This window comes from Carassius gibelio, chromosome A7 (assembly GCF_023724105.1).
Source record: "Carassius gibelio isolate Cgi1373 ecotype wild population from Czech Republic chromosome A7, carGib1.2-hapl.c, whole genome shotgun sequence".
NCBI classification, from domain to species: Eukaryota; Metazoa; Chordata; class Actinopteri; order Cypriniformes; family Cyprinidae; genus Carassius; species Carassius gibelio.
Window position 1 is genome coordinate 35,642,628 of NC_068377.1, and position 18,837 is coordinate 35,661,464.

Consider the following 18,837-nt stretch of genomic DNA (forward strand, 5'->3'; position numbering starts at 1 on the left):
GCTGATGTTCAGCAGATGCGAGGCCTGGCCACAAGAACGAAGAAAGACAGAAATAAAACCAAAATATCAACAACAAAAAGTCAACATCAAATAACTCTGTTTTCTTTCTCAGTACATGATTCTGGTTTGTTGTGCTTATTAAACACAAAAAAAATAAAATAATAATAATTCTTCTGACGTGATATCCAAACATACAAATCAAAAAACATTTGCTGATATATATTCATACATTTACTGATTTTAAAAAGGTAAATGGCTGACAGCTGATCCTTTCAAAAACCTGTCAGCAGGTAAAATCCATTCATAACACACTTACAAAACAGCCAACAAAGTGGAGTGAGGAACAACTATTGTACGTAGGTAAGTGTGTTTACTACACCTTTAAACATGCTCAGAATTTGATGATTTATTACCTTGGGAAGAAACAAATAAGTGTTTACCACAACACAAGTCAAAAAGTCAGTCAGCAAATGTTTTCTAAAGCGTCTAGTTTAGCATGCGTTTTGGTTTCTGGAGCCCAGTTTTAGTTTGTCTGCTGGCTTGCACAAACCCTGCGATTCGTCCTTAAAAGCTCCCAAAATGTTCAATCATGGCATACAGGATTTACAGGATGTTCTGTTGCAATCCATTGTGTTTCTTCTAACTGTTTTATCAAAAAAAAAAAAAAAACTGCTTGCTTTGTCATTCAATAGTACATTTACTGTACATTAAAGACATTTAGCAAATGCTCCCATCCAGTATTTTAGCATCACATAGAAAACCACTGCGATCAACAGATGAAAGTATACGAGCTGCTAGGAAAGAAGCAATTCTCTGTGAATACAAAAAAGTGCTTCAACCTAATTTTACCTAATGCAAGTTTATGTCTTAATAAATATTAATGTTCACTGTAGAACATATTTAATCCTAAAAGCATGGTAGAAAAAGGCCACACGCATACCAGTTTTATTTTAAACTAAAACTATTCAAATTTAACGGAATTTAAGTTGAACAAAAATAAAATAGAAATATTAGATAAAAAACTTTAACTTAAAAAAAATGTTGCTTCAAATTAAACTTAAAATTTAGAACATTAGAAATGTTAGGAATTTTTTGTCTTGGCAAACAGAAATTAAATTTAAAATAAATTAGTAATTAATATATAAATTATTTTATAAAGTGTATATATATATATATATATATATATATATATATACACACATTATATTCAGATGCAATTAACTAAAATTAAATCTGAATATAAAAAATAAAACCTAATTCAAAACATTAATATATATACAATAACAGTTTCTAATGAATAGTAAAAAAACACTGATGTGGACCCGTACTGAAATAAAAATATGATTTGGAAAATGCGTTATGTACGTTTTCCCCCATAATTCATTGTGGATCTGATGGGCGTCCCTCTCATGAGGGTCTCTGCTGTATGTTTACAGGTGTTTATGAAATGTGTGATTGTGTGGTTGTGCGCACATTTTTAAATGAGTAAAACAACACATGGTGCTAATGTGGCACGCTCTTTTTGCAGTGCTAGCACTTTTTCCATTCTCGGCTGTTTTCAGACACTTCTGATTGGAGACGGGCTTCACTACAAATGACACTGAAAATGACACACGTTTTCTAGCAATGTGCTCATATCAGCGATAATTCCTGCAGATGGACACGGTCATAAAACAAGTAACAAACCACCATTAATGGTCAGGAAGTCATCACAAAACTGTCATCTAGAGCTGTAATAACAAAAGACCTGTACGGCTGACTCAGGTACTCCTGCTCTTCTGATGTCTTAAAGAAGCAGCGCGCACTAAAATGAGTCAAGTCATCATTCACTCACCCTGATGTCTTTCAATATTCTGTGGAACAGACTTTAGCAGAGGTTTATACAATAAAAGTGAATGGAAACTGGGGCTGTCCAGTGCCTAAAAATGACAAAGCAGCACCATAAATGCAGTCCAAATGACTTGTGGACTATGTTATAGCCATATCAAGTCATTTTTGATTTGTATAGTGCATTTGTCATGCATGAAGCCCTACAGGTCCCAGTGAGCAGCCAAAGGAAAAACCTCCATAAACGCGGTTTAGATGAAGAGGGAGGAGAAAAACCCTGAGAAGAACCAGACTCAGCTCCCTGGGCACTGCAATAATTGCACATGTGCTAAATATTATTTATTCACATCGTATGTGTAATACAACCATGTGTTCACTTAACAATTATATTAAAATTATAGATATTTTTAAATGCTACAGTGGAGGAAATTATAAACTGTTGACGTGCTAAAATTATGATTTAAAAATAATTTAGAAAAAATACTTTTATTGAGCAAGGATGCATAAAATTAATCAATTGACACTAAAAACATTCATAATGTTACAAAATAATGTTACAATCAACAGAAATAATAATAATAATAATAATAAATATTCTTTAGTAGAAAAGAAACATATTAGAAGAATGATTTCTGAAGGATCATGTGACACTGAAGACTATAAAACATATTTAAAAAGAAAATTAAATTGTAATAATATTTCAAAGTATTACTGTTTTTACTTTATTTTTGATCAAAGAAATGCAGCCATGGTGAGAAGAAGAGACTTCTTTTAAAAACATTTTTTTAATCTCTTACCGACTTACTGGCTTTTTGTTAGAAATAAACAAGAAATGGTTATTTTCTTGAAACTCCAGTCACATTACAACACTTCTGTCAATTAAGATTTGTTAAAATCTGCAGTTAGTTATGAGAATTAGTGTTTTAGTAAAATGCCTTTTCACGCAGTATTTGACATGAATAAAAAGGAGATTAAACATGCTAGACTTATTTTATATTCTTTATACATGTTTGGAACAACATGAGGATGAGTTCATGATTTTTGGCTGAACTATTGTTTTAACAGTCCCATTGTTAAGAACATCATCTTCATGTTCATTAGTCTTGATAAAACTCAATCGAGTCATTGCTACTTTTGGCTGCGGTTTATAATGCCTCACTTCAACTCATCACAACATTTAACCTGATTTCGGGTCATGATGCTCTTGTGTCCGTTCCAAAATTCATTAATATTTGTGTAGAACTGCAGATAAATCTCTCAGTCAGGCCCCTAAAGCTTTGTGAGGGGTCTTAATGTTGAAAACAACGTGGATGGCTATAAATAATACTTCTGCGCTGAAGGGGAAACATAAACCACATAACCACACCTGCTCAATCTCCTGTCTCTGTGTGTGTGTGTGTGTGTGTGTGTTTATTCTTACATGCGGTGCAAGGGCCATCAAATTTGTAGGTAGAAGAATTTTTTTTTTTTTTTCAGTACAGCAGAGCAGCTGAAAGATGATGGTCTTTTAAAAAATGTTTTTGCTCAGCGGTTGCTCTTTCTCAGCTCATTAGACTTAACACCATTCTCCATGGAGTTGTTTAAGTGTCCTCTATGATGTTTCTCTTCTCTTATGGCTTATAATAGAAATAAAAAGACACGAATAAGCCAAAAGATATTGGTATTTGCAAATCTGAGAATAGATTCTCAGATTTTACACACAATTACAGTGTACTTGCTAAAAGAGGAAAAGAGCTCTTAATATATAAATATTAACTATATATTTATTCTTAGCACCTCATTTTATTAGAGCACATGCTACCAAAGCTACTTTCATTGCTCTTTCAATATTTTGCAAAAGACTACAGAACTAGAATAGAATAAATGAATCAGACTCAGCATTATTTTAGTATTACAAATTACTATTATTGTATTATTATTTTGAATATTTTATTTTATATTTTAAATATTTATATTAAAGTTTTAGGATTTTTTTTGTTTTTTTATTATATTGCTATTTAGATTTAAAAATATATATTTATTTTTTATATTTTAGTCCTACAATTTAAACTTATTTTCAGACAACATTTCTCGTTTTCATTTAAGTTCTTCTAAAATGTACACATTTATATTTTATTTCAGATGCACTGCAATTTTTCGTAGTTTTAGTTTTAGTATTGGTCTACAATTACACTGTAATTGGATAAATGCACAGCCTAAATGACAAATCACTCTTTATCATTTCGGATAGATTCTGTTCTCTCCAGACATCAAACTAGTCCCTATCTAGCCCCTCCCCGATTGTCCTGCTCCCAGAGTTCAGCGTGAACGTGCTGTACGCATCAATCCAGCGCTCTTCTTGGATCAGCCTTGTGAATTTCACACGTTGTTTCCTCCTGGCACAGATCGGTCTTTGTGTCTGCTCCCTGACCGGCGTTCCCTCCTCTCAGTCTGGATACTTGATCCTCTTCAACCCCACTCATGAAGGCAACATACCCACATTAAGAATGAAGCTAGGTGTCTGTTTGTGGCAAACCTTGGCTTCCTGACGTGCTAGTGTGGGCAGAACGGATCAGGGGACGTACAGCTCCACAGATAACACAGGCTGATTATAAGTGCTAAGTGTGTTTTGTCAGAATCATATTTCAGTGGGATGAAGCAGGAAGCGGAGAGAAACCGGCAGTTTTTGATTCATTTAATCAGTTGGTTCATTTGAACAGTTCAACTGATTCATTTGAATCATAATGCAATTGTGCTCCTGAAAGTCCAAAATACTTTTTTGTTGTTGTTGTTAAACACTAACTTTCAAAAGCATGGTGTCAGTAAGATTTTTTAATTTTTGAAAGAAAACAATACTTTTATTTAACAAGGATGCATTCAATTCATAAAAAAGACCGTAAAGACATTAAGTTGTTTGTTTTTACTTTCTATTCAATAAAGAATCCTGAAAATGTATAATGGTTTCCACAAAAATACGAAGCGAAAACTTAAGTTTAGGGACCAATTCTCATTATTCACAGGTTGTATGACCATATACATCCCTTAATTCAACCCAACCCCTAAACTTAACAACTACCTTACTAACTATTAAAGGTGCAGTATGTAAGTTTTTGAGTCTACTAAAGCTTAAAAATACCATTTAAGAAACACGCTAAGTTAACATACTCATTTATCCTCCTTTAAAAATGAGCGTTCCGGGCTATAATCAATATTTTGAATTTGGACAGCAATACCTAGTTCAACCACTCGGTGTCAATCCTACATACAGCACCTTTAATAAGCTGTAATTTGGTGCTTATTGAGGCAAAAGCCATAGTTAATAGTTAGTTAATAGTGAGAATTGGGCCTTAAAATAAAGTGTGACTGAAATGTTTCTTGAGCAGCAAATCACCATATTTCCGTATCATACCGTATGATTTCTGAAGGATCATGTGACACTGAATACTGGAGTAATGATGATGAAAATGCAGCTTTGCATTACAGGAATAAATTACATGTCAAAATACATTAAAATCAGGGCTGTCAATAACGATTATTTTGGTGGATTCTCATCTGTGGAATGCTATACTTCCAGTATGTTGCCGGTTAATATACACAAGTAAAATGCAATCAAGGATTTTTTTATAATGGAGTACTATTAAAAATTCTTTGCAATGTCTTACCTAATCCTGCTTACATAAGAATAACATTCAACTCGATTCAGACCAATATCTGAGCACATTTTACTGAAAATCACACTGTTCGTGGAACAGACTACTTTATCAAAAGAGCAGCCTGACTGTATTTGAACTACTTTAAATTATGAGCAGCTTGCAGCTTGGCAAGCTTCGGTTTCGAAGCAGCTTCCCTAACACTGGTGGGAAACAAGAGAGAAGACTCTGGCAGGCCCGCTGAAAGGCCTCCGACAGACGTGAGTGCAGAGGAAAGAATTTTTCCCCCAAATCTGGCACTTTTTTCGCCTGTTGGTCTTTCGCCTGACTGACTGACTGACTCGCAGACACCAGGTGCCGAGGGAAACACTAATGCACCTGGACCTTTTTTACGGCAGAGACAAGATCGCTCAAATCCGACCGCATGCCTGAAACACAAACTCTATATCCACCAACCTTTCGTTTGTTTTCAATTCCTGTCTTCATCTTTTTTTTCCCCCACTATGATATTTGTGGTTTGGGTTACTTAAATTCCCAGATATTGGCATATGGAAAAAATCTACTTGTCAAGCATTCCGGTGGTCTTCTCGTCTTTTGGGTTATGTAATATTCACAGTGCACAAAGTGAACAAGGAGCTTAGGGTTCAAGAGGAATTTTAGTCTGCAATCAGACACAAACTAGGGTAGAGGACAACTGGAAATACCATAAATTGTTTTTTTGGCATGTACGGTTGTATACAGTATATCCACACACATGGATACACAAACCGGGATTTTCAGATACTTGTATCTTAATTTCAAAGGGTAAACTACAAATCCAATAATGCAATATTCGCAGACAATACTTCCTGCCCTGGAATATGAAAATCTGTAGGTGCTGGAGGGGTTCAGAGCCTCCAAGGCCACATTCAAATATGTGAATTCCTTTCAGCAAGAAAAATCCATAATCCTGGCAAAGAAAGGCCCAAGGGGCTGAAAAATATGCACGGCATTATTAATGTACGTGAGCAGGCCAACAGAATTCTTGCTTTCTTTCTAGTAGTTTTTCAACAGCAAAGCTGCACGTTTTAACATGAGTTTACCGCCGTTTACCAGCGCGATAAAGGCATTATAGAGCAAAACAGCTGAGCTTTTTCACTCCCACCATCTTTCAGCACTGTTAAGAGGATAAAGACATCAAAGAGTTACACAGAGTCATAAACGTTGTTATGAAACACATGATTTACGGACTTGACAACTCTTGAATCTTAAGCAGTCCTAGAGGAAAGAGGCAGATGGGGGGCACATGAGAATCTGAGCATGAGATTATGATAACAGACTCCTAGAGCACAGCGCTTCGGGATCCAAAGAGGTTCACGGGTTTGCTCTAAAAGGATCACCAAGAGCAAATGCAAATGATAGCTTCATCTTTGATTTCAAAGGCTCTAAAAACACTATATAAACGGTGTTTTGGCACAATGTTTATCTGTCACTTGGTAAAAGCTACCCACATTTGGCAGATGCCCACATGGATACATGATTGTAGGATATCTAAAATATGTGTGTCTTGTTAAACCATTTGAGAACCACTGAAGATTTTTCGATGGAATTTAGGTTAAACAGGGCAGTTATTGCAAGCATGTGTAACTGACTGCATAAATTGACCACTTTTCCCACTTGCACCCATAATTTGACAAAATTGAATCCCTGTAGAGCTCAGAACCAAACTAAAGTGACCTCTAAATCAATGGGCTTCCCACATATGACACGGCTAAGCCCACCACATTTCAGCGAGGCATTCGTCTCACCTTCGATGGTTTGGCAGAATTTCGGGCTGCTGTCTTCAGCATTCGCAGGTCTGTCCGATGAAGAATGCTTTTCCCAAATCACTCGGTGTTCCCAGCCAGAGAAGGAATCCGCGGCCTGGCCCACTGGCTCGATGAACAGTCTTTCCTCTTTAGTCTGAACCAGGCCAGTCTGTGAAAAAAACACATCAGGTGGAATAATCAATGACGGCACAAAAGAAAGCTTTTATCTGGCTAGTTTTCATAAATTTGGGGCTAAGAGAATCTGTGAAATAATGTTCTGAATGCTCAGAACTGTCCAGTAACATATAAAAAAAGATGCAAGTTATTACTCTCTAAAGCAACACAAAAGTAATAATGAAATTATACATGCATACACAAATACACACACACACACACAAACATTTAAACTGTTAAATGTCACCCCGTTGACTATACTATATTACAATCAAGTTTAATCTAATCTTGACAAACTATATATCGTTGGAAAGGTCTAAGACTCCCAAATTTATATTATAACAATATTTTTTGTTAAAAATTATGTAGGAAAAGTAATAGATCAATTTATGACAAGAGTGCACGCTCAGAAATCTACATTACAAAAGGAGCTTTGACCTTTGTTTAAAAAAAAAGACTTCCTCGTTGCCTTTTTCTCTATCACTTTTTAGAAATCATCAGAAGTTATATATCACTTGAAAACATAAAATCTCAAAATTTAAAACTAATTTTAAAATCAGACATTGCATTACCATGTAAATGGCATATTAAAATCATGTTACAAAATGTTTTCAGTCATGAAATATACAAATTTAGGTTTGTATCATGCACATTCAAGTCTATCTTCAAAAACGTGAGTGACAGTTATCAGGTTAAAGTAAACCTTGCGCTGCATGTTTTTCAATGAATCAATCGATAAAGGGAAGTAATACGAATATATTTTATCTAAATATATTTTAATGACATTATATAACATATTAAGTGATTTTACTTTACTTAAATTCAATATATATATTTATTTATAATTCATAAAAGATGTGAAAAAAAATAGCTTTTCAAAAGCAAAAAAAAAAAAGATCATATATTCATTACACATTATTCAGCAAGCTAAATATCGGGCCTGGGAGGAGTTCGGTGAGGCCATGGAGAAAGACTATCGGTTGGCCTCAAAGAGATTCTGGCAAACTGTTCGACGCCTCAGGAGGGGGAAGCAGTGCCCTACCAACACTGTTTACAGTGGAGATGGGGACCTGTTGACCTCAACTGGGGATATCGTCGGGCGGTGGAAGGAATACTTCGAGGATCTCCTCAATCCCACCGACTTGTGTTCCGTTGAGGAAGCAGTGGCTGGGGACTCGGAGGAGAAATCATTCATCACCCAGGCTGAAGTCATCGAGGTAGTTAAAAAGCTCCTCGGTGGCAAGGCACCGGGGGTGGATGAGATCCGCCCCGAGTACCTCAAGTCTCTGGATGTTGTGGGGCTGTCTTGGCTGACACGCCTCTGCAACATCGCATGGTGGTTGGGGACAGTACCTCTGGACTGGCAGACCGGGGTGGTGGTCCCTCTTTTCAAGAAGGGGGACCGGAGAGTGTGTTCCAACTATAGGGGGATCACACTTCTCAGCCTCCCCGGTAAAGTCTATGCCAGGGTACTGGAGAGGAGAATTCGGCCGATAGTGGAACCTCGGATTCAGGAGGAACAGTGTGGTTTTCGTCCCGGTCGTGGAACACTGGACCAGCTCTATACCCTTTCCAGGGTGCTGGAGGGTTCATGGGAGTATGCCCAACCAGTCCACATGTGTTTTGTGGATTTGGAGAAGGCATTCGACCGTGTTCCTCGCGACATCCTGTGGAGGGTGCTCTGGGAGTATGGGGTCGGTGGCCCCCTGCTTAGGGCTGTTCGGTCCCTATACGACCGGAGCAAGAGCTTGGTTCGCATTGCCGGCAGTAAGTCAGACCTGTTCCCAGTGCATGTTGGACTCCGGCAGGGCTGCCCTTTGTCACCGGTTCTGTTCATAATTTTTATGAACAGAATTTCTAGGCGCAGCCAAGGGCCAGAGAGTGTCCGGTTTGGGGACCATGCGATTTCGTCGCTGCTTTTTGCAGATGATGTTGTCGTGTTGGCCTCCTCAGACCAGGACCTTCAGCGTGCACTTGGACGGTTTGCAGCCGAGTGTGAAGAATCAGCACCTCCAAGTCCGAGGCCATGGTTCTCAGTCCGAAAAGGGTGGATTGCCCACTTCAGGTTGGTGGAGAGTTCCTGCCTCAAGTGGAGGAGTTCAGGTATCTTGGGGTCTTGTTCACGAGTGAGGGAAGGATGGAACGTGAGATTGACAGACGGATCGGTGCAGCTTCTGCAGTAATGCGGTCGCTGTACCGGTCTGTCGTGGTGAAGAAGGAGCTGAGCTGTAAGGCAAAGCTCTCGATTTACCGGTCAATCTATGTTCCTACTCTCACCTATGGTCATGAGCTGTGGGTCATTACCGAAAGGACAAGATCCCGGATACAGGCGGCCGAAATGAGCTTTCTCCGTCGGGTGGCTGGGCGCTCCCTTAGAGATAGGGTGAGAAGCTCGGTCACTCGGGAGGAGCTCAGAGTAGAGCCGTTGCTCCTCCACATCGAGAGGAGCCAGCTGAGGTGGCTCGGGCATCTATTTCGGATGCCTCCTGGACGCCTTCCCAGGGAGCTGTTCCAGGCACGTCTCACCGGGAGGAGGCCCCGGGGAAGACCTAGGACACGCTGGAGGGACTATGTCTCCCGGCTGGCCTGGGAACGTCTCGGGGTCCCCCCGGAAGAGCTGGAAGAAGTGGCTAGGGAGAGGGAAGTCTGGGCATCTCTGCTTAGACTGTTGCCCCCGCAACCCGGCCCCGGATTAAGCGGAAGATGATGGATGGATGGATGGTATTTGAAATCAAATTTGTAGTGTCCAAAAAAAATAACTCTAATTAATGCACTCTAAAACAAAACAAAAATTGGATTTCACACTACATTTCATGTCTTTTAAGTCACATGATAGCTCTGTGTAAAGAATTGACTGAAATAAAAGTCAAATGGAGCACGTTTATGGTGGTTTTTAATCACTATGATCCGCATCTGTACAGTAAATAAGGCCATGAATCTCAGATGATGTTCTCCAGGAGGAAGCTGATGTGTTTTCTATGACAGCAGACCCAGGATCATTCATCACGAGCCCCGCTGAGGATCTCACATACTGTACGTTAGCCTTTCCCCTCTGACTGACTGTGACGCCCCTCAAGGCTTCAAGGGAACAAAGATGTGAAATGTGAGAATAATCTCTTGTTGCCAAATCCTGAAAAACGACCAAGTCAGCATCAAATCCGACGACAGCGATCAGTCAGGTGGGAAAGTCTGGAATAAAGCTGAATCCACACAACACCAAGAAGGCTTTCACTGGAGGAAAGAGTGGAAAGTGCAGATGGATGGAGGTGAGGGAGATATGCATAGAGGAAGAGGAGAACAGGGGAGTGCTGACAGGAAGTTTCCCACAGAGGCTGTAAAACACACGCTTTCATCAAGTACAGGCAAACCCCACATGAACCAGGTTAAACAAAGTACAGTTACATATGGATACAGTCTGAGGAGAGACAGAGCCATAAAAACTATCTGAAATGACATTAACAGACAGGAAGACCTTGTTTTGGTCCTCTCCAACTCCAACATTGTTTAAACAAGCTTACTAATTAGACGTTAGTAGAATTAGACTCCTTGCTGGTCTGAAGATCACGGTCTCAAAACCCACTGAGCTCCCTACATAGACAGCATTGATGCAAAATTATAAGATACCTTCTTTTGAACAAAATCAACAGTAGCATCAGATGCATTCTTCAGAGAGAATGCAATCAAATTAAGCATTGCAACAAGCTCTTTAAAAAACTGATAACTGTAACCATAAATATTTCCATGATGTCAAAAATGTGGATAGAATCATGTAATCTATTCATAAAAAGTATAACAAATTTTGGATGAATATATCAAAAGTAGGACTGTACAGTGCCTTCATCTGATTACCACTCTTTTTAATAATAAATCATAAATCCAGAAATGTTTTAAAAAGTCAACACAAAATTACTGAAAATGTAAACATTTCATTGTGCTCTATTTTAATAAATTGTTAAAGCTTTATAAATTAAATTGATTAGACATGCTTTTTGGAAATTAAAATGTAATTAATCCAGTAGCATTGAAATGGAACAAAAACTGAATTTGGGGGAAGATTGATGTTGAATTGTATACATTTCATGATTTCAATTAATTATCCATGTTTTTTTTGGTTAGTAAAATTTTATTTAACCATTAAAACGGAATCTAGAAATAATAAAACAGAAAAATATGACACCATCAGATGAGAACACAACATGAACTGAATTAAGCTTGACACGTTCTTGTGTAGAGCTGCTTTACAGCTGATCTAACTGCATCGACAAGGTTACTGAATTAAACTGAATCAACACTGAAATGATTCAAGCTGAATAACAAACATCATTGCTGCCTTTGGCACAGCTGCTTATCGCTGAATTAAACCCGTTTCAAAACTGATGAACGTCACACTGTTATTGATCCAACCTGAACAAACATTAAAGGGGGGGTGAAATGCTCGTTTTCACTGAATATCCTGTTAATCTTGAGTACCTATAGAGTAGTACTGCATCCTTCATAAATCCAAAAAGTCTTTAGTTTTATTATATTCATAAGAGAAAGATAGTCTGTACCGATTTTTCCCGGAAAAACACGAGCGACTGGAGGCGTGACGTGTGGGCGGAGCTAAAGAATCACGAGCACCAGTAGGCTTTTGCGCTGATAGCGTTTGGAAGCTGTGATATTACGTGAGAACAAAACCAACCAATACAAACCATTGCTAACAGTCAGATTCAGCGTATATTTATGATCCAGAGGCTGAAATTTAACAAGAGCAGCAGCAACAACAGCGGCTCTATGTGGTATGTACTGAAACTGTATATATATTTGCTTAGCGGTTTTGGAAAATTATTAAGTTCCACTTTGTCGTCTTTTTTTTTTTGTTTTTTTTTTAAGCTGTACATGTGGAAAGTGCATTTTGATAACAACATCGCATGTTGTTTACTAGATGTGCTTACGCGCCGATAGCTAAGTTAACAACACAGAGATATTTGAAGCCGTTTTACTCACCGCCTGCGTTTCCAACACACGATAGTGACCCTTTTTCGTTGGGATTGCATTATCCTTAAGAAATAAACGATGAGCAAATCCGTCGTCAAACTGGGCCTTGTTTGTAAAACAAGCATCTTCGAAATGCAGGGAACAAACACAAACACTTACACAACTCCGTTGATGCTCTGTAAAAATAAACTCCATCCAGTGGTCCCTTAATGCTGTTTCTCTTTTGGTGATCTGTGCAGGGTTGTCTTGCCCTGGCAACCAAAAACACACTCCTTTTGTGACTTTTCGCGACGCTCTCGCTCTGTTCAGTGAATCGCTCTGATCAGTGAATGCCTGTGCTCTCTCTGCTCTGCTCTACGGGAGCGCGCACTCTTCCGGCAGAAGTGCCTCAGGACCCATATAAGGAAATTCCGCTCCATCTAACGTCACACAGAGCCATACTCGAAAAAAACTTTCCGAAACTTGTGACAAACCGGAAGGAGTATTTTTGGAACAGAAATACTCCTTCAAACATACAACTTAATTTTTGAAACTTTGTCCATGTTTAGCATGGGAATCCAACTCTTTAACAGTGTAAAAAACTCAGTATGCATGAAATAGCATTTCACCCCCCCTTTAAACCAACCTGAGCTAAATAATGAAACTACTGTCTTTTCAGAGCTGCATGACAACAGAATCTGAATTGTCTCAGTAGTTGAGTTCTCATGAGTGATTCTGCCGTTTTTACACAATCTGTATCGTATAAAGCACTATGGAAATAAAAGTGACTTATATAAAAAGATACTGTTACCACCATTCAAAATCGTATTTCCTCTCCTATAGATGACACATGGAGAAAGAACCATGTGCGTCTCAGACAGATGTCAAACAGGGCTAGTTAAAACCCCAGCTGATCTTCAGCTCTTCTGCACAGCCGAGTCAAAAACGTCCTCGCCACATGTGTGTGGAACATTTACAATAACGATGAGCTCATCTCCCACAGAGTCAAACTAAAGAGAGATGATTCCGAGTCGTCAACTAGTTGTCTGTTAATTGGTGAGGTTTATCAGATTGGGCAGAACACAATGAAGAACACAAACCTTGGCCAAGGCCGGTCAGATGATGAAAAAACTCTATTCTAACCAGTCAAACAATTGACAGTTTACAATAATGGTGTGCCACTTCTCTTTAAGCCGTTTGATTAAATGCATTTAACACAGCCATTCAAAGGAGGTTTGAAGGATGGCATGATCGTAATAGGACCAAAGTCAGGGAAACTCTTTCTCAAACAAACACAGCCTGTCTCCGTGGGTTTGCCTGGAATGCTCACAACCACAAAGTCAAATAACTAGCACACACTCAAAGTGTGGTTGAGTGAATCTCACGAAAACATTTCAATGTCACATTTAAACTCAAAATCAAAAAATAAATTGGAAGAAATGGTATTCTCCATGAGGAAAATGAAATCTGTTTTTAGGACATTAAAAATGTTATTATTTAAATGAAATTTAAGCAAGTTCTCATGGCCTTAATTACTGTTACCTGTATATTCATTTAGCTTAAATAAAAGACAGTAAAATAATTACATAATGCATAACTACTTCATTTAAAAATAGCCTATATTGGTGATTTGCAACTCGTCGGTTGTGAAAAAATTTAATAAAAAAAAAACAATGCAAAATGCAAATTATAAAATGCAATAAAGGTGCTTAATTTGGATAGCACACACTTATTATTATTATTATTTTTTATGTTTTTGAAAGGCATCTCCTATGCTCACTAAGGCTGCATTTATTTGATCAAAAATACAGTAAATACAGAGATATTCTGAAATTTTATTACAGTTTAAAATAAACATTTTCTATTTTCATACATTGCAAAATGAAATTTATTCCCGTGATGCAAAGCTGAATTTGCTGAATGATCTTCAGTGTCACGTGATCAGATCTGCTGCTTAATATATATATATATATATATATATATATATATATAGATAGATAGATAGATAGATAGATAGATAGATAGATAGATAGATAGATAGATAGATAAAAAATTCAAAAGAAGAGCATTTATTAAAAATATAAATCTTTTACAACATAAGTGTTTTTGCTCTCACTATCTTTGCTAAATAAAAGTATACATTTCTTCAAAAAAAAAGGGTTAAGGTTTTTAAGGGTTTAGACCCCAGAGATATTTTAAATGTTATAGATAAACTGATAATAAATATAATAACTCCACTCACCAGTCCACCACAAGCATCCAATGAGGCAAAAGAGTCTGTGTGATTGAGAACGGCTCCAGCATAGAAACACCGTCGGACCCTTAAAGCGGGCTTGTGCTGAACACTGCCCTCCTCGCTCCTCTCCTCCGTCACAAACCCCTCAGCCAGGAAAGAGTCGACTCTCTGGAGCTGTAAGTACAGTTCCTTTCCAAAAGCAGGCAGCCGTAGAAACAGGTGGTCCTCGTGCTGATGGTCCGAGCGTGGTCTGCGACCCCTGCTCCACCTGTAGGATCCCTGGAGCAGGTGCACCTCGTCCAGCCGCAGCTCCTGCGGTACGACCACATCTGTCTCGTACATGGCAGATTGTGCTAGGAGACATGAACAAGGTTTAATTAGAATAGCAGTGCAATGTGTAGTCAAGTCATGGATCCCAAAAATAACTGTTTCCATGACCTTTCCATCCATTCGAAATTACTGCGTAAGGAATTGCAATGAAATCTTCAGCGCCGACCATAACCAGAAGCATTTTTTAGGATTTAGGATTTTACAGACCTACAACTCATTTTTTTCTCTTTTAATTCCCTGATATTTCCAAGTTCTGTGGGAAAAAATGCACAACTCCTAGTTTTATAAGTCCGAGTTGAGTTTACAAGTCTGCCTGTAGTTAGTTAGAGAAGGATACACGTAAGGGGAAGTAAATTTGTTAAAAAAAAATAGAGGTTACAGAAGAGTTCATAAAATTAAAGTGGACTGAGTAAGTAACGGATTCAACAGAAACATAAGTAGAACACTCAAAAGCTAGTAGGCTGCATACCTAGACAACATTTTTATGTATCGTACAGTTGCATGAGCTCACAAGCTCCTCTCAGCACTGTGACGTAACATATGCTCTTTGCCAACAGACTTTTTCATGCCCGTAATGCCTAAAAATGCTGTCTAGGAAAGCAGTTCACCAGAGTACAGAGGATACACTGGCTGCCTACTAAGACAGTGTGCTGGGATACAGTTGCATGAGCTCACATGCACTCTTGGGCAATAGATAATGTCTAAGATTATCTCTAAATCATATAAAAAAAATTCATTAAAAAAAAAAAAAAAGTTAGGCAGCTTACTGTGTAGAGAATGCAATTTCTGTACCCTAGTAAGCTTACTATCTAGACAGCATTTTTGATCATCATGCAGTTGCATGAGCTTACATTCACTCCCAGCCAAGACAATGTCTAAAATGCTTTTTAAAAACCCATAATAAACTCTCTAGTTAGGCAGCAAACAAAGTGACTATTGTCCCCTAGTAAGCTGACTATCTAGACATCATTTAGTTATCATATAGTTGCATAAGCTTGAACACATTCTCAGCAAAAACAACATCTAAAATGTGCCTAAAATTCCCTCCCAAACTTTCTAGTTAGGCTGTTTCATACAGAGAATGTGAATTTTTTTTTACCCTAGTGAGCTGACTATCTAGACAGCATTTTGGGCATCATACAGTTGCATGAGCTCATATGCAATCTCAGCCAAGTGAACGCCTAAAATGTCTAAATGACTTCTGCACTTTTGTAAGATGACTATGTAGAAGACAGCATTTTTCGGCATAATGCAGTTGCATGAGCTTGCATGGATTTTCAGTCAGGAATATGTCTAAAATACATATAATGCTCTAAAACTGTCTATTTAGGAAGCTCACTACACAGAGAATGTGCATAATGTACTCTTGTAAGATGACTATCTAGTAGGCAGCAGTTTTGGGCACAATACAGTTGCATGAGCTTGCATGGATTCTCAGCCAAGAAAAAGTCTATTATGCCTACAATGCCACCAAAAAGTCTAATTTGGCAGTTCACTACATAGATAATGTGACTTCTGTACTCTAGTAAGCTGACTACCTATCAGAGAATGTGACCCATACTCTAATGAGCTTACTATCTAGGCAGCATTTAGACATCAAGCAGTTGCATTGAGCTCACATGCCCTTAACCAAAAGGCTGTCTAAAATGCCCACAAAAACTGTCATTAAACACCACAGTGAACGTGACTTCTGTAGTAAGGTGACTATCCAGACAGCATTTCTGAGCATCAAACAACTGCATGAGCTTACATACACTCTCAATCAAGAGAATGTCTAAAAAGGCCCAAATGTTGTCTAGTTAGACACCCACTATACACAAAGAAAGTGATTTCCATACTCTAATGAGTTTACTATCTAGGCAGCATTTATGCGGTTGCATTGAGCTTGCATGCCCTTAGAAAAACTATCATAAAACTCAGCAGAGAATGGGACTTCTGTACCCTAGTAAGCTGACTATCTAGACAGCATTTTTGAGCATCAGTCAATTGCATGAGCTTGCATGCATTCTCAAGAATGTCTAAAATGCACAAAATGCCCTAAAATTGTTAGGAGTTAGTCAGAATTGCTAGTCATGTTAGGAGGCTCACTACACAGAGAATGTGCCTCCTATACACTTGTAAGATGAAGACTATCTAGTAGACAGCAGTTTGGCCATCATGCAGTTGCATGAGCTCACATGCCCACTGTGATGTAACATGCACTCTGCCAAAAGAGCGCACGTGACGTCACAGCATTTCTTCCCGCCCATGAAGCCGTCTAGGTAGGCAGCATACTAGGTTTTGAGAAGCAGCCAACATCTTGAACCGTAACTTGCGTGATAAGCCTATATTGCTTGCTTTTAAATAAACAATTTTTATCTTAATTAAAACAGCATGGCTGAAACTTTTCTGTAAACAGCAGGAAAAATATGCAGCTTAAAATAATATAACCAAGTCACCGTTAGCCTACTAACGTTACAGGTTAAATGGTCCAGATCATAAATTAACATGGTAAGCGCAGTTTCCGCCGTTTCTCGTGACCAATGCAGAACATTTAAATAAGTTCATACGGGGACAGTGTAGCTTTCTGATTATTTCTGTATATTTATCTATTTCCCCTCAGCACCTATAACTGTAGAAATATTAGTAGCCTATATTTACCTGAAACTGGTTACCATGGTGAATTTATGTCAGGAGTATCGCAGGTGCTGCAGTCTTACCTGATATTGCCTTCTGTCCGATGCGAAAGAGTGTAAAAGACAAGACAAGCAGTAGCGTGTCATGGCCGTGCATTATTATGAGTAATATATATCGTAGAGCGACAGTCTGTGTAAAGAAGAAAGACAGTGCGTGCTGGCGGAGCAGCTACAGCGGACTGACACGAAGTTTCAGAAAGTTTAATGACAGCAGACGAGGAACTCAACTTCAGGCAAGAGCTCCGCCTCCTGACAGCGACGTCCCGCCCCATCTGCGTTCGGATTGGTCGATAAGATCCAAGTAAATAGATCCCCGCAGCGTCATTGGCTATTGGTTCTGTCGGTCTCTTAAAGGGGCCGGAACAGTGCACGCGGTCCCAGATCTATTGAGAGAAAGGCAAATCAGTTGTGTATTGACGTTCATTAAACGGCCTGTTGAGTTTAAATAGAAAGTATTAAATGCAAAAACAGTAGGAAAGAACTTGGTAAGCTTTAATATATCCGTATGATTTGGCATATTATCTGCCGAAAATACAAATTATTAAACCAGTCTAAGCTGGTTGACCAGCTCACAATTTAAAGGATACATAACATACACAGTTTCACCTTATCTCATTTTAATATTGAGTACATATAAAGTAGTACTGCATCCTTCATATCTCCAAAAAGTCTTTAGTTTTATCATATTTATAAAAGAAAAATACAGCTTTCCGATTCTCTCCGGAAAAAGCCGAGCTCCTGTCGTCACTGAAATGACGAGAACACACAAACGCCCTCGATACACTCGCTGGGTTCTTTTTTTTTTTTCAACTTTGGCCATGTTTAGCATGAAAATCCATCTCTTTGACACTGTGAACAACTCTAAATACACAAAACACCATTGTAGACCCCCTAAAGCTGGTCTCCTTTACCATTACCACAATCAGTTGTTAGAGGCAACAAATTAAGTATTAACATTATTGACAATGATTAACATTCACTTACTTGTTATTAATAATAATAACAGCTCCAGAAAAGCAACTTATATTTTCGTAAACTGTTGTTCCTTTAAAAAAAAATTCTATAAAATTTTGAAAATGACCTAAATGTTTCCAAGGGGATTATTTGCCATTTTTTATTAAAAGCTTCAATCGGCTTAAACAAAATAATCAAAATCAATTATATAAAGAAATTCAAATCACAAAGACTACCCAGTTTTCCAAATCTTTGTGTTAATGACATTC

The 18,837-nt window shown here is 38.2% G+C and overlaps 1 protein-coding gene across 2 annotated transcripts in view; it reads right to left on the reverse strand.

Moving 5' to 3' along the window:
* The window catches only part of LOC128017384 (A disintegrin and metalloproteinase with thrombospondin motifs 17), a 90,616-nt gene extending 72,675 nt beyond the window's left edge, over nucleotides 1–17,941 (reverse strand). Inside the window, exons 1-3 of one of the 2 annotated variants that reach the window (XM_052602752.1) lie at nucleotides 17,639–17,941; nucleotides 14,616–14,962; nucleotides 7,244–7,412 (exon numbers count right to left, since the gene is read on the reverse strand). In XM_052602752.1, coding sequence (XP_052458712.1) covers nucleotides 7,244–7,412; nucleotides 14,616–14,962; nucleotides 17,639–17,711 — 589 coding nt within the window. In that variant the 5' untranslated portion in view covers nucleotides 17,712–17,941. The remainder of the gene's footprint in view (nucleotides 1–7,243; nucleotides 7,413–14,615; nucleotides 14,963–17,638) is intronic. The other variant, XM_052602753.1, reaches the window with a different exon arrangement.
* Between the last annotated feature and the right edge of the window lie 896 nt (nucleotides 17,942–18,837).